The sequence below is a fragment of the Ambystoma mexicanum genome, chromosome 4q (assembly GCF_040938575.1).
Source record: "Ambystoma mexicanum isolate Mex_15411 chromosome 4q, UKY_AmexF1_1, whole genome shotgun sequence".
NCBI lineage: Eukaryota > Metazoa > Chordata > Amphibia > Caudata > Ambystomatidae > Ambystoma > Ambystoma mexicanum.
In genome coordinates, this window is record NC_090928.1 from 330,696,278 (window position 1) to 330,711,044 (window position 14,767).

At 48.0% G+C, this 14,767-nt stretch overlaps 1 protein-coding gene across 4 annotated transcripts in view; it reads left to right on the top strand.

The window, feature by feature from the left end:
* LTBP1 (latent transforming growth factor beta binding protein 1) overlaps window positions 1-14,767 on the top strand; it is a 1,019,134-nt gene that overhangs the window by 719,929 nt on the left and 284,438 nt on the right. For all 4 annotated transcript variants that reach the window (XM_069607908.1, XM_069607910.1, XM_069607907.1 and 1 more), the window contains 2 exons: window positions 8,183-8,419; window positions 12,589-12,611. In XM_069607908.1, coding sequence (XP_069464009.1) covers window positions 8,183-8,419; window positions 12,589-12,611 — 260 coding nt within the window. The remainder of the gene's footprint in view (window positions 1-8,182; window positions 8,420-12,588; window positions 12,612-14,767) is intronic.

Genomic DNA, 14,767 nt, shown 5'->3' on the forward strand with positions numbered 1-14,767 from the left:
GTTCCAAGAGGCTCTCATACATGCATTGTCCAACAACATCAAAAACACATCTAAGATAGTGCTACTAGACGACCTTAATCTTGGCCTGAATGATAGTAACGATGCTCAAGCATCTACTCTACAAAAAGCTCTGACCACTTTAGGGTTCATCCAAACCATTACCGAGCCTACTCACACAAAAGGTTGCACGCTTGACTGGGTAGCTCATCATAACTGTCCCATCCTTATCCCTGAGATCTCCCCCATCCCTTGGTCTGATCATTTCTGCATCAAACTCAACATTGCCACCACTACTGGACCCACTAAACCCAACATAACACTGCCAGCAGCCTTCTCTAGAAGCTCACGCAAACTCACTAGAGAAAACCTCCTTCCACACCTCCTAGCTCCTGCTCTCCAGCCTCCATTCCCTAATGATCCAAGCCTCCTCGCCAACGCCTTTTATCAAGTCATCACTTGCGCTGTAGACACCATAGCACCGCTCACACTTAAGAAAGCGGAGAAAACTAAGCACTCCAACGCCTGGTTCACCCAAGAACTTATGAAATTACGGTCATCTAAAAGGACCTTGCTTGCAACCTGGAGAAAAATCCCTAACGAAACAACCAAAACAGCTTTCAAAAACTGTTCTAGACAATACAAAGCAGCCATCACTCAAACTAAAGCTGCATCATTCAATACTAGGATTAACAATGCCAAATCCTGGGACCAAAGAGATCTTTGCTATATTCAGGGAACTTGAGACTCCTACCACCCCTCCATCTACCATCATCAAGGATGAGTCCTGGTGCAACACTATTCAAACTGCCATGTTAGATAAGATTGACATGCTGCACACTAAAATTCTAGTGCACCAAAAAGCTCTACTGTCCATCTTAGACACACGTCCCCCTTCCCCTCCATCCGCCGCAGCTGAGGAGGTACCCACTTTTGACTTCTCTGACTTGACTGAAGCAGAAGGTATAGATCTTATCAAATCCATCAAACCATCCAACTGCAAAGGGGATGCCTGCCCAGCACACATCATTAAGGAATGCGCCCATGCCCTGGCTCCCTTCATCACCGCCTTCGTTAACTCATCCTTCTGCTCAGCTCAGGTACCTACATCCCTGAAGGAAGCCTGGGTCCGCCCCTCCTAAAGAAAGCATCCCTTGACCCAATGGTACCAGGGAACTACAGACCGATCACTACAGTCCCCTTCCTGCTAAAGATTCTTGATAAAGCAGCCTACCGGCAAGTTCAAAAATTCTTGGAAGAAAATCAACTCCTAGGTCTTTGCCAATTTGGCTTCAGGCCACGGCACGGCACAGAAACGGCTCTACTGGATCTCAAAAATCAAATCGATGACCTAAGAGATGCCAGCAGGCCTGCTCTCCTTCTCCTACTAGACCTGTCTGTGGCATTTGATCTGGCAGATCACAAGATCCTATGTCATCATCTGTCCTCCACTTCCAACTTCTCCCCGAAAGCCTGCGAATGGATATCGTCCTTCCTCAAAGAGAGAGTGATAAAGGTGTTCTCTGACTCCTCGAGTGCTGTCCCCAGCCCTATCAAATGCAGTGTCCCTCAGGGGTCCTGCATATCACCAACTCTCTACAACCTCTTCACTGGGCCATTGTTCCAACTTCTTGACGCCATGGGCATCTCATATACTAACTATGCTGATGACACCCAGGTGCTCATCCCACTGACTGGTGACTACCCTACAGATATGAATACTCTCAATCTCATCTATTCCACAATCCAGTCCTGGATGGCTGAAAACTGGCTGTGCCTAAATAGTGAGAAAACAGAACTCCTGCTAATCGGATCCACAGCCACACTCAGTAAACTCGGTACGCAATACAGCTCATTTACAATAGATTACATTCTCATTACCGTGTCCCAAGCCATCAAGACACTGGGTGTATACCTGGAACCTAGCATGACCATGGACAGACAGGTTAATGCCATTGCATCCTCAGCTGCCTACCACTCCAAACTAATCAACGCAGTTAGGCCGTTCCTGTCACAAGACAACTGCATCACCATTGCGAGGGCCATTTTCAGATCTAGGCTAGACTACTGTAACGTACTCTATACCGGTACATCCCAAAAGAACTTGTCAAAACTTCAAGTGGCTCAGAATAATGCCTTGAGGGCCGCAACTGGTACAGCTCGTAAGGATCACATCTCTGGGGTTAGAAGGCAGGTTCACTGGCTGCCCGTCAAAGAAAGGATCCTTTTCAAAACACTGGCCATTGCACACAAATGCATCGATGGACTGGCACCTACCTACTTAGCTCAGAGGATCATCAAAAAACACCCTCTAGACCTTCCAGGTCTGCATACGCAAATCGCCTCATTGTTCCGCATACACGAAGAGTACGAGCCTGTGGCTCCCGTTTCCCTACCTTGGCTGCAAATCACTGGAACACCCTCCCTGCCCAACTCGGGATGATCGAATCACACACAACCTTCCGTAAAGCCTTGAAGACTAAGCTTTTTGTTTGACTTCCCCAGAGGCGTTGCTAGGGGGGGGCTAAAGGGGCTATAGCCCCTGGTATTTTGGTTGTAGCCCCGGATAGAATCTCAGGAGCTACAACCAAAAGGCTAGCTAGCCCCCAGTCCCGACAGTTCCAACATTAGCGTAGCCCCGGGTCTTTTTCAGACCTAGCAACACCCCTGGACTTCCCCCTACGCCATCATTTGTAGACTGTACTGCTTACTGCACCTGACATGTAACCTAGTGTAAACTTTGTAACTATATTTATCCATTGTACTGGGCCGCTATCTTGTAACCCTTAAGCAAGCCTGCATACATATTCTTCTCAGCGCCTCTATACCCTTGGGTTGTAGCGCGCTATACAAATAAAAATAAAAAATATATATGTTATAATGAAGACCCTTTCCGACCCTATGGGGGGATGGAAGGATAGTCAAGTGGGTTGGATACTGCCCCCTGCTGTCTAATGCTGGACCCAGCGGAAGTGTGGAGAAGGTCTCCTGGCTACCATCTCCAGGGCCTCTCCAGGGCCACATGGCACCTCATGCAGTCCTGTCTCTTTAAGGGACTCACAGTTGAGTGTAACAGATGGTCTGAATAATCCACAAAATCTTGAGGAAGTTTCAAGGGTTTTATTAACAAACCCCAGGAGGTATTCTTAGAGTAATGGTTACAATAGGCAAATACAGAGAGACACCGGTTGGAAAAGGGGTGTGGGGAATTGGCACTAGTGCCGTCCCTCTCCCTCTTCCCGTGCTAGGCCAGGCATCCGTAACCCCTGGTTAGTGCTATTCCTCGGTAGCTCCTGCTGCCTCAGGTTGGTCTAAAGTACAGGTGGCTTCCCTGAGTGCAGGCTATCCAACCCCCTCAGGGATTTTATGTTGAAACCTACACAAGCAATCGTTAGTTCTAGTGGGTGGGGTATAGGTGCCATCTGATTTTAAACCCCTGTCTCCTTGCTACTTCCCTTTTCCACCTAACTTCCACCTCTTTTCAACTCACCCACTTGTTCTCCTCCCACGTCCTTCTCTATGTCTCTGATGCTTCTCTCTCTCTTCCTCTTGTCTCTGCCATTGGATGTTTACTCTCCTCCTTCTCCTCCCACTCTTCTACTAGCACTACATCTCCCACTACTGCCAAAACGACCTTCTCAACACACATACTCTTTCTCCTAGACACTACCACTATTCTCTCCTCTTCACCCTACTACTACTTTCCCTGTTCTCCACACTACTCCTCTCGCTATGATTACCACTCCCAATACTACTACTTTTCCTTCTACCCACTACTGCTACTCTCACTGCTATTGCACTCTCTCTGCTACCACTCTCTCACTACTAATGCTCTACCTAGTGCTGCTGCTACTCTGACTGCTATTGCACTCTCTCTGCTACCACTCTCTCACTACTAATGCTCTACCTAGTGCTACTGCTACTCTCACTGCTATTGCACTCTCTCTGCTACCACTCTCTCACTACTAATGCTATACCTAGTGCTACTGCTACTCTCACTGCTATTGCACTCTCTCTGCTACCACTCTCTCACTACTAATGCTCTACCTAGTGCTACTGCTATTGCACTCTCTCTGCTACCACTCTCTCACTACTAATGCTCTACCTAGTGCTACTGCTACTCTCACTGCTATTGCACTCTCTCTGCTACCACTCTCTCACTACTAATGCTCTACCTAGTGCTACTGCTACTCTTGGCACTAAACTCAGGGATATGGTGCCCTGCCCACTTTCCACTACACCCACTCTCACTATAGTCACCCCAGCCTATTTCTCTACTACACCCTATTTCTTTCTCCCCTCTTCTACACCCTTCTCTACTAGTCCCACTCTCTCTAAAACACTCACTCGCTCTCCCACTAACTATTGCCCTCACTACTCTACTGCAATCCCCCACAGTATTGTCTCTCTCTCTCTCCTAAACTCCCCCCGCTTCCTGCACTACAATATACTGCACAGCACTGATACCATCCGCTCTCAAATACCTCAACTTTTTCAACTCTCTGCCAACAACTCTTCAATACTCCACTCTGCCGTCCTTCCTCTGCCTGGTCTCTTGGTTCTCTTCCGCTGCCGCCTGCTTTTATACTGTGAGGCTAATGCTTTAGTGCCTTCCTCACCTACCCATTGGCTGCAGTCCTCGCCTGACTTCTTGCACCAATCTGTGTCTGCCTTTCCCGCAGGAGGTGGGCTACGCAACCGGGAAAGCTCAAAAACCTCTGTAAGGTCCTCACCTTTTCAGAACGGCTTTCACAACAGTTGCTGGTGTTTCTCTGTCATGCTTCATGGCTGGAACTTCGTTTTCTGTTGGCATTGTGAGTTTGCTGCTTCTCTGTAGTGCTGGATGCAGTTGGGTTGTGGTGCTGGTTCACAGTCTGCATGAATGACTGCCTTTCGGATTTCGCGGTTGGTTGGCGCCGGTCCTGGGTTTCCTGTCTGCCTCAAAGGGGATTCTGGGAGTCCTGGTTGTGAAACAGAAAAGAAGGCATGGTAGCCGCAGCTGTTTGGGGAGGCATTGAGACACAAATAGTGGTATCAAAGTTGATGTTTCCAGCACATAGGGATGAATACCCGGGAACTACACCCCCCGCAGCCCCATACCCCCCATTTCCACTCCGCCTGTCTGGGGCAGTGCTTGTTCTGACTTTTATTTTAGTAAGCTTCCTGCCCAGGCTGTGTGGCATCTCTCCTCTCCCCATTGGACACGGTCATCGCCCTGACCCCGTCACATGAGCCTATGTAACTTGGTGTAGACCCATATGGGAGCAGAAATGCCCAGAAATGCCTCAAAACACTGGCAGCAACACTAAAGAGCAAGCACAATAGACCAAGACCGCGACTAAGTGTGGGCTCCCACTCACTGTGCTAATGGGTGGGCCCTCGTGGTGACAAAGGGAGAGGTGGGCAGCTTTCTCAAAACCCAAACAGAGGGATTTCACAGTTGCAGAGAAGGTGCATGCAAGCAGTTCATGCCACACAGGGCTGCTGACAATGTGAGGAACCACGAAGGGGGACCCCACACTTAATCCCCCAGCCCACAACTCTGGAGTGTAGAGCCCCGTGCAGACAGTCGCATATTAAAGAGCGGTAGTCCCAATCAGAGACAACCAATCCATACTACCAATATCAGTAGACACAGAGGTGAGACCAGTAAGGAACTGAAGCTCCAATCAGCCCCCCAGATGAAGGCTTCCTAGTGTGAACCTTTGCAGACAGAACAGACGCATATTCGAAGATGGCTGGAGACAGGAAGGAGGAAGGTGACCGGAGTGGAGATTAGGGACATCAGTCCCGGGAGGATAGCTCAGTGGTAAAGTGCTCACCTTGGAAGCAAGATGGATTCGATCCCCGGTCCACGCTTAGAAACCTCTGGGTATTACGCTCGTTATAAATAACCTATCATATCATATCATATGAATGGGAAGGTGAAAGGAGCGAAGAAGAGGAGAGTAGCATCACTCACACTACCCACAAGTAGGGCTCTGGGTGCTATTGGCACTTACTGGAAATACAGGGGTTATAACTCTGCTTCCTGGAGGAAGACAACTTATCACTGGGTCACATATCAAGCTTTTGCAGCTTGGACCCAAGGCTTCTGCCTCCCTTAGTGCCATGTTTGAAGGCCGGGAAATTCAGGATCCTTTGCACTGGGATACGCAAGTACAAAAGGAGCACGTCACGTGTACATTTTTCCACTAGATCGGAGGAGGCTGTGATGTCTGAACGTGTAAAGGCCTTTATGTTCCATTCGCAGCCTCTTTTACCATTGGATAACATGAACAAATCTGGGGCGATTTGGTTTGCTGTAACCCAAATCATTCCCTCTACTTCTCCCTAAGTCCAACCAGGCAAATGTGTCTTCTTGCTGGCTCGGGGTCTGTCCGTCTTTCTCACCTCCACTCCCGTCTTCCCAAGGCACACCTGCTGATGAGACAGTGCAGTCGGAGGGCTCGCATGTTGTTGCAGCCGCGAGTCTGAGCAGGCCTTCTGCAGGACAATGACCAAGTGCTGGGCTTTGCTGACATGTTATGCCATTCCTGGGCTGGCCCCTGGCTCCAGCTAAGTCAGGCCCTTACAGTGTGTTTCCTTCATGTGCTAGCTGAACTACACTTAAACATAAACACGTCCACAAGTGTATAATTTCAGAATCGGAGCTCATCAAATGAATGCCATGCTCGAGAGTTTTGTGGAAATAAATATATAGCAGGCCTGTCACTGAGGAAATCTGAAAATATGCATTTTAATATATTAAAAAAAAGGTTTCTTTTACAGAGAGGCTGTAGACATCTTGTGTTCCTGTGCTGGCAAAAATCAAAGTCCTGATGGACAAACTAACTTTTCTTACTGCATGCTTGTTAGCAGCACGGCTCTTATGCGTGGGTTGTGGCCACATCCAGAAAGGCATTTACCACTGTACATATGTATAACAACATATCCCCAGAGCTAGACTTCCCCTGTGTTAACAGAGGGGTTGCAAAGGGGTGAGCAGCCTGGTCCGTTTAGATAAGCGCACTTGGGGGCGAGTTACCCATTTAGGTTTCATCCTGATGCAGAAATAGCAAATGTTTAGGCTAGAGATAGCCAACCTGCCGTCCTGCAGTACAAACCCCATCAGCCCCAGCCATCAGTGGCGAAGGAGCGTGTATGTTCAATGGCAACCTTTCTGGAGGGTGACGGATTGGCTACCCCTGGTTTAGAGGCTTGAAACATGGCATTTGGTGTTCTGGACCATGTCATGTTTTGCCCTTTTCATTATGTTACCTTTGCAGCATTGTTTTATTTAAGGGGAGTTGGAAGAGGATTAGGGTGAATGATCATGGAGAATAATTCTGTCTGATGATGATGATGAATTTCTAACACGCTTCTGACAGACACAACTCCATCCTAGCGCCGGTGATACTCAAGAAGGACTTTTTCATACCAAGGCCAGTAATAGTCCTAGCCAGAGGTTGCTCCAGAACATTTGATATAGATCAGGGTTGTTTTGGACTCCAATTTCTGATCATCTCGGGAGGATAGCTCAGGGGCAACTTGCTCGCCTTGGAAGCAAGATGACGCGGAGCACCACAGGTTCGATCCCTGGGTCCGCGCTTAGAAACCTCTGGGTATTAAGTGCATTATAAATAACCAATCATATCATATCAATGGTGAGTGATCTTGGGAGTTGTAGTTCAAAACACCTGCAGGGTCACGTTTCAAGCACTTAACTATTCTGCACTGGCTATCTTTGCTTCACTTTGTAAATCAAAAGAAACAAGTATATGGACATGGAAACAATGGGAAGACCTATACAAATTCTAATAATGTGTACAGAATTAAAATAAGTGCCCCAGGTGCTAGAACCTATACTCCTGTGAGTGCAATACTTCTAGCAAAAAAATGCTTCGTCAGCCCGGTTATCAAAGACCACAGTAGTAGCAAATCTTATGCTCAAATAAGGTGGTTTATATCTGCACAGGTGCTTCCAGCAAATCTAAAAATGCAAACATTCTATTACAAGCGTGAAGCTGCACACTAAAGAGTGACATTCTATGTGACAATGATCATCGCTTGGGTATGTGTGAAATGAATGTGGAGGACGGTGGTGTTAGTAGGTACACAATGCTTTCAATGCAACAGAAGGAACGGTGGTCTCTCTCATTTGATAATTTACAGTGGTTCTCCTATCCTTCTTGCCCCATTCTAGCTGCTTTTAAGGACATCTGCCCTGGTGGAATGGGTTACACTGTTTCTGGATCCAGTCGAAACAAGCTCATCATTCATCACCCTCCCATCAGAGTTCAGCCGCCTCTGTCTGGGGGAAAGATCAACACTGTGCGACCGGCGGTCAGAGTTACTCTTGCCCCTCTCCCGGCCAAGCAGGAACCAGTGGAGGCCCTGAGCTTCCCCCAGAAGAATGATTCAGAAGTCCATGCTCAAGAAGGTAAGAGTCTGGGAGCAGAATAAAACAGAGCAGCCATTTTGCTGTCCTCAGAGGTATTTTGTCACCTTAGGCTAACATTAATGGTTTGTTGAACGTGTTATTTTAAGCAGCATTGAGCCTCTATCTAAGGTAAGGAATCTGCTGATGGTGAGGAGTTTGAGATCCAAGCCCATGTTAAAGATTTGGCTTCCATCGTAGCCAGAAACTACCATAGTCACACAAAGCCCACTTCCTTACAAGCAGCTATGGCAAGAGGTGTTAAAGGGGACAACCCTACAAGAGTACCAGTTCCACAAACCTCGCCTGACCCTCTACAGAATTCTTTATATGAGGCTGTTGGCGAAGAGAAAATGTGATGGTAGTTAAAGGCACTGGAGGTAAATGATGCCAGTGTTTGGCGCGCATGCGTGTTGCGTGACACCCTAGGGCCATCTCAGCCACCTCCAGTGGATGAAACATATTTTAATGGGCCACATTCATAGATCAAATGAGGAGAAAATAAATCAAATATACATATGACGAATGGCACACTCACATCTTCCTGTACACTACTCTCCAACACCCCCTACTAGAGGATGATTAGTGGAAATATAGAATTGTCCATAAAGGAGCATTTTGGCATGGTCATATAGGAGGGTGTGTGCTTTTTCGGATTTGTTGGTTGCCTAGCTGTTGTGCGGTATCATTCAATGGGGCTCTGCGGTGCTTGAGACGATTTCCATCTTAACTAGAGACCGCTACTGAAGCAACTAAAACACGTCTTACTCATAGAAGGCTGTGGCTTAGACCCATCTCATGCAATTGCTGTTAATGGTCACGGGCCATCTTACTGTGCTAGACGCATCCTCACAGTAATATTTTTTGCTGGTATTGTTGTGCAGCACTGATACCATCTCATAGAGGGGGCAGGGGTGGGCGCTCATACGTGAACAAAGTACAAGCAGCAGACCAAAACTACACTGGGACACCTAGAAGCAGAAATGTACAGTGATACACCTAGAAGCAGAATCAGATCAGTTCTAAATTGCAGTGGAACACCTAGAAGCAGGATCACAGCAGTTCAGAATTACAATGGGATACCTAGAAGCAGAATAGCAGCAGTGCAGACTTAGAGTGGGACACCTAGAAGCAGAATCACAGCAGGGCAGAACTACAGTGGGACACCTAGAAACAGAATCACAGCAGTGCAGAACTACAGTGGGACACCTAGAAACAGAATCACAGCAGTGCAGGACTACAGTGGGACACCTAGAAGCAGAATCACGGCATTGCAGAACTACAGTGGGACACCTAGAAGCAGAATTACAGCAGTGCAGAACTACAGTGGGACACCTAGAAGCAGAATCACGGCAGTGCAGAACTACAGTGGGACACCTAGAAGCAGAATCACGGCAGTGCAGAACTACACTGGGACACCTAGAAGCAGAATCACGGCAGTGCAGAACTACAGTGGGACACCTAGAAGCAGAATCACAGCAGTGCAGAACTACAGTGGGACACCAGGAAGTAGAATCACAGCAGTGCAGAACTACAGTGGGACACCTAGAAGAAGAATCAGGGCAGTGAAGAACTACAATGGGACACCAGGAAGCAGAATCACGGCAGAGCAGAACTACAGTGGGACACCTAGAAGCAGAATCACAGCAGTGCAGAACTACAGTGGGACACCTAGAAGAAGAATCAGGGCAGTGAAGAACTACAGTGGGACACCAGGAAGCAGAATCACAGCAGGGCAGAACTACAGTGGGACACCTAGAAACAGAATCACAGCAGTGCAGAACTACAGTGGGACACCTAGAAACAGAATCACAGCAGTGCAGGACTACAGTGGGACACCTAGAAGCAGAATCACGGCATTGCAGAACTACAGTGGGACACCTAGAAGCAGAATTACAGCAGTGCAGAACTACAGTGGGACACCTAGAAGCAGAATCACGGCAGTGCAGAACTACAGTGGGACACCTAGAAGCAGAATCACGGCAGTGCAGAACTACACTGGGACACCTAGAAGCAGAATCACGGCAGTGCAGAACTACAGTGGGACACCTAGAAGCAGAATCACAGCAGTGCAGAACTACAGTGGGACACCAGGAAGTAGAATCACAGCAGTGCAGAACTACAGTGGGACACCTAGAAGAAGAATCAGGGCAGTGAAGAACTACAATGGGACACCAGGAAGCAGAATCACGGCAGAGCAGAACTACAGTGGGACACCTAGAAGCAGAATCACAGCAGTGCAGAACTACAGTGGGACACCTAGAAGAAGAATCAGGGCAGTGAAGAACTACAGTGGGACACCAGGAAGCAGAATCATTGCAGTGCAGAATCAGGGCAGTGCAAAACTACAGTGGGACACCTAGAAGCAGAATCACGGCAGTGCAGAACTATAGTGGGACACCTAGAAGCAGAATCACAGCAGTGCAGAACTACAGTGGGACACCTAGAAGAAGAATCAGGGCAGTGAAGAACTACAATGGGACACCAGGAAGCAGAATCACGGCAGAGCAGAACTACAGTGGGACACCTAGAAGCAGAATCACAGCAGTGCAGAACTACAGTGGGACACCTAGAAGAAGAATCAGGGCAGTGAAGAACTACAGTTGGACACCAGGAAGCAGAATCATTGCAGTGCAGAATCAGGGCAGTGCAAAACTACAGTGGGACACCTAGAAGCAGAATCACGGCAGTGCAGAATTACAGTGGGACACCTAGAAGCAGAATCACAACAATGCAAAATTACAGTGCGATACCTAGAAGCAGAATAGCAGCAGTACAGAATGATAGTCGAACACCTAGAAGCAGAATCACAGCAGACCAAAACTACACTGGGACACCTAGAAGCAGAAATGTACAGTGATACACCTAGAAGCAGAATCAGATCAGTTCTAAATTGCAGTGGAACACCTAGAAACAGGATCACAGCAGTTCAGAATTACAATGGGATACCTAGAAGCAGAATAGCAGCAGTGCAGAATTAGAGTGGGACACCTAGAAGCAGAATCACAGCAGGGCAGGACTACAGTGGGACACCTAGAAACAGAATCACATCAGTGCAGAACTACAGTGGGACACCTAGAAACAGAATCACAGCAGTGCAGGACTACAGTGGGACACCTAGAAGCAGAATCACGGCAGTGCAAAACTACAGTGGGACACCTAGAAGCAGAATTACGGCAGTGCAGAACTACAGTGGGACACCTAGAAGCAGAATCACGGCAGTGCAGAACTACAGTGGGACACCTAGAAGCAGAATCACGGCAGTGCAGAACTACACTGGGACACCTAGAAGCAGAATCACGGCAGTGCAGAACTACAGTGGGACACCTAGAAGCAGAATCACAGCAGTGCAGAACTACAGTGGGACACCTAGAAGCAGAATCACGGCAGTGCAGAACTACAGTGGGACACCTAGAAGAAGAATCAGGGCAGTGAAGAACTACAATGGGACACCAGGAAGCAGAATCACAGCAGAGCAGAACTACAGTGGGACACCTAGAAGAAGAATCAGGGCAGTGAAGAACTACAGTGGGACACCAGGAAGCAGAATCATTGCAGTGCAGAATCAGGGCAGTGCAAAACTACAGTGGGACACCTAGAAGCAGAATCACGGCAGTGCAGAACTATAGTGGGACAGCTAGAAGCAGAATCACAGCAGTGCAGAACTACAGTGGGACACCTAGAAGAAGAATCAGGGCAGTGAAGAACTACAATGGGACACCAGGAAGCAGAATCACGGCAGAGCAGAACTACAGTGGGACACCTAGAAGCAGAATCACAGCAGTGCAGAACTACAGTGGGACACCTAGAAGCAGAATCACGGCAGTGCAGAATTACAGTGGCACACCTAGAAGCACATCTAGTTCATACTGAAGTCAATTAACTGCAATCATATTTGGCGTACCTTTTATCAGCGCGTAGATATGAGTCGCATCGCATAGTGCAATGGGTAAGCATACTAATCATTATTCTCTTTCTTATTTGAGAAGATGTTTTTACTAGCCTGTTTCACGTGTATTTTTCAAGGATGAAAAAAGGGGGCGGCCAAACGACGTTTGCAGCTGAACCGTATGGGAACGAATAGGATTAAAATGTTATTGATATCTGCAAAATAATTGCAAAGAAAATTGCACAACTACCTTAACTTGCTCTCTTGTTCTTTTGCCCTGCAGACACAACCGCGAGCCCCGACCAGGTGACGTACCTTTAAGTATCATGTTTTCTGTGACCTTGAATGTGGCTGAACGTGTGCGCAGTTGCTGCGGCCTTGTGGTCTGGTCCTTACGGGGAGTGTGGGTAGCCGCGCCAAGCCGCCTGTAGACGGCGGCGTGTCCAGCAGCTACTGTACGCCATCTGGTTAAGCGCTCTGTGCTCTGTGGGGAGGCGGCGAGCCAAAGCGAAACGCGACCAGGCGGCGGCGCAGCCGCAAAGGCCGCTTTGAACCCATCAATGGAACACTCCCACCGCTGGAAGTGGGGCGCCTTCACGCGCCTCCTTTAGGTCATTCATTGCTAAAGTACTTTAGGAGCACAGCATCGCTGCAGATCGGATGTCTGGAGCATTAGAAGCGCGACACAAAAACACCCACAGTTGTTTGGAGAAAAAAAAAGTGACATTTCTGTGAAGAAATATTAAAGCGTGCAGACTCTGCATCCCCACTCCCATTGGCCTTTCACCAGGGATCAAGTCGAGGGTATACGTGGGCGGGAGGGGGAACGAAGTCCACCCACTTTTTTCAGACGGTGCACACATTTCCCCCCGCCCGCCAGCTAAAATGAGAAACATTGAATGTCCTCTTTGAATTTATGCATTAAAGCCGACCACGTGAATCGACCTACAGTCGGCAGGTTTGTAGGCCAGACACTGCACCACTGCGCTATACAACCTGATGAAAAATAAGAAACGACTGGAGGTAAAATGTCCCATTTTGGTGCTGCAAGTCCCATGGAAAACATTTGTATTGGTTCTTAGAGTTTAAAACATACACATCTTTTAACGTTTTCAAAAACACTATTAGAAGAAAATATCCTCTCTGGGTTTAGTGTGTGTGTGTGTTTTTATAAAAGGCAATTGCCATTGGTCCTGTGCAATGTGGGTGGTTATGCAAAGGCAATTTAATGAAATGTGCGCATTTCACCTCGATACGCTAATTTCTGTCGACGCCACATTCCATTGCATTTGTTGATGAGACCCCCACTTTAAGTTTTAGGACTTGACCCCTGCCTTTCACACTACAACGTCTTCAGCAATGTGTTAATACATTACGTTATCTCCACCCTTCCCACCCCTTTCTTACTGACGTGCCAGCCTCCAGCTGGGTCTTCAAGAGCCTCTTTAAGTAGTCTCTTTTCTGAGACTTGGAAACTTTTGAAGCCATCTTAAACACTAGCAATGCTCTTGGCATTCTCACACGCCATCTTTGTTCTTCCTGCCATGTCATTATAGAAGGGGAAAGACCATAATGCAAATCAGTCTCGCCCCCCTCACCCCGAAAGGGACAGCCGAGCCCGATCCGTTACGTTACACAGTACCACATGCAATCCTCAGCTTCACTGGGCATTGCCAGTGCAACTTGGGACTCTCCAGAAAGCAAACTTGAGACCATGGTCTTGGCCTCCAGGGCCGTTTTACTTGCAGTGACTAATGCAGCACTCAAATATGATGGCTGAAAGGTTTTGTAACAATCAAAACCACAGACATTGACCTGTGAAACCTTTCAAACCACACTTTTTCAGCCCTCTGAGCCAGCACCGAAGAGGACCAATCACATGGAAATTGGGCCTGCTCTCACCACAAAGGGACCAGTCCAGCCTGATCTTGTGGGTGATGCACCTCCTGTTCAAGACCGCAAACAACCCCAGACATGTTTCAGCCTCCTCGGCGGCTGTCCGCCAGTTGCAGCTTGGATTCTAGGCACAGCAACCTCGGGACCAATGTCTGTGCTTGCAGTGCCGCCTTGCCAACTAGAACACCCTAAACAACTACTACATCGAGGTATCTACAGGTGATCACCCTCCACCCACTAAGAGCAAAAGCAACCCTCCCTCATTCGCCACTTGCCTTTCCCAAGCGGTCGGTCTCCTTCTGGCTCTCCCAGCCCCCTCTTATTTCTATGTACGACCTTCTGTACCGTCAACTAGCCCTTGAGTCACCTTTAATTTCCTTCCCCACGAACAGCAGTCCAATGTCAGACCCGTTGGCCACCTTAAGCCATTCCTGCTGCCAGTCCCCCTTAGAATCTACCAGTCTTACAGGCCACCCTGTCTGCTCAACATCAGGTGTGGCGTTTTATAATACCTCTGTCCAGGTAAAGGTCAAACTAAGGGAAGACCCTCACATGGCAACATTGCT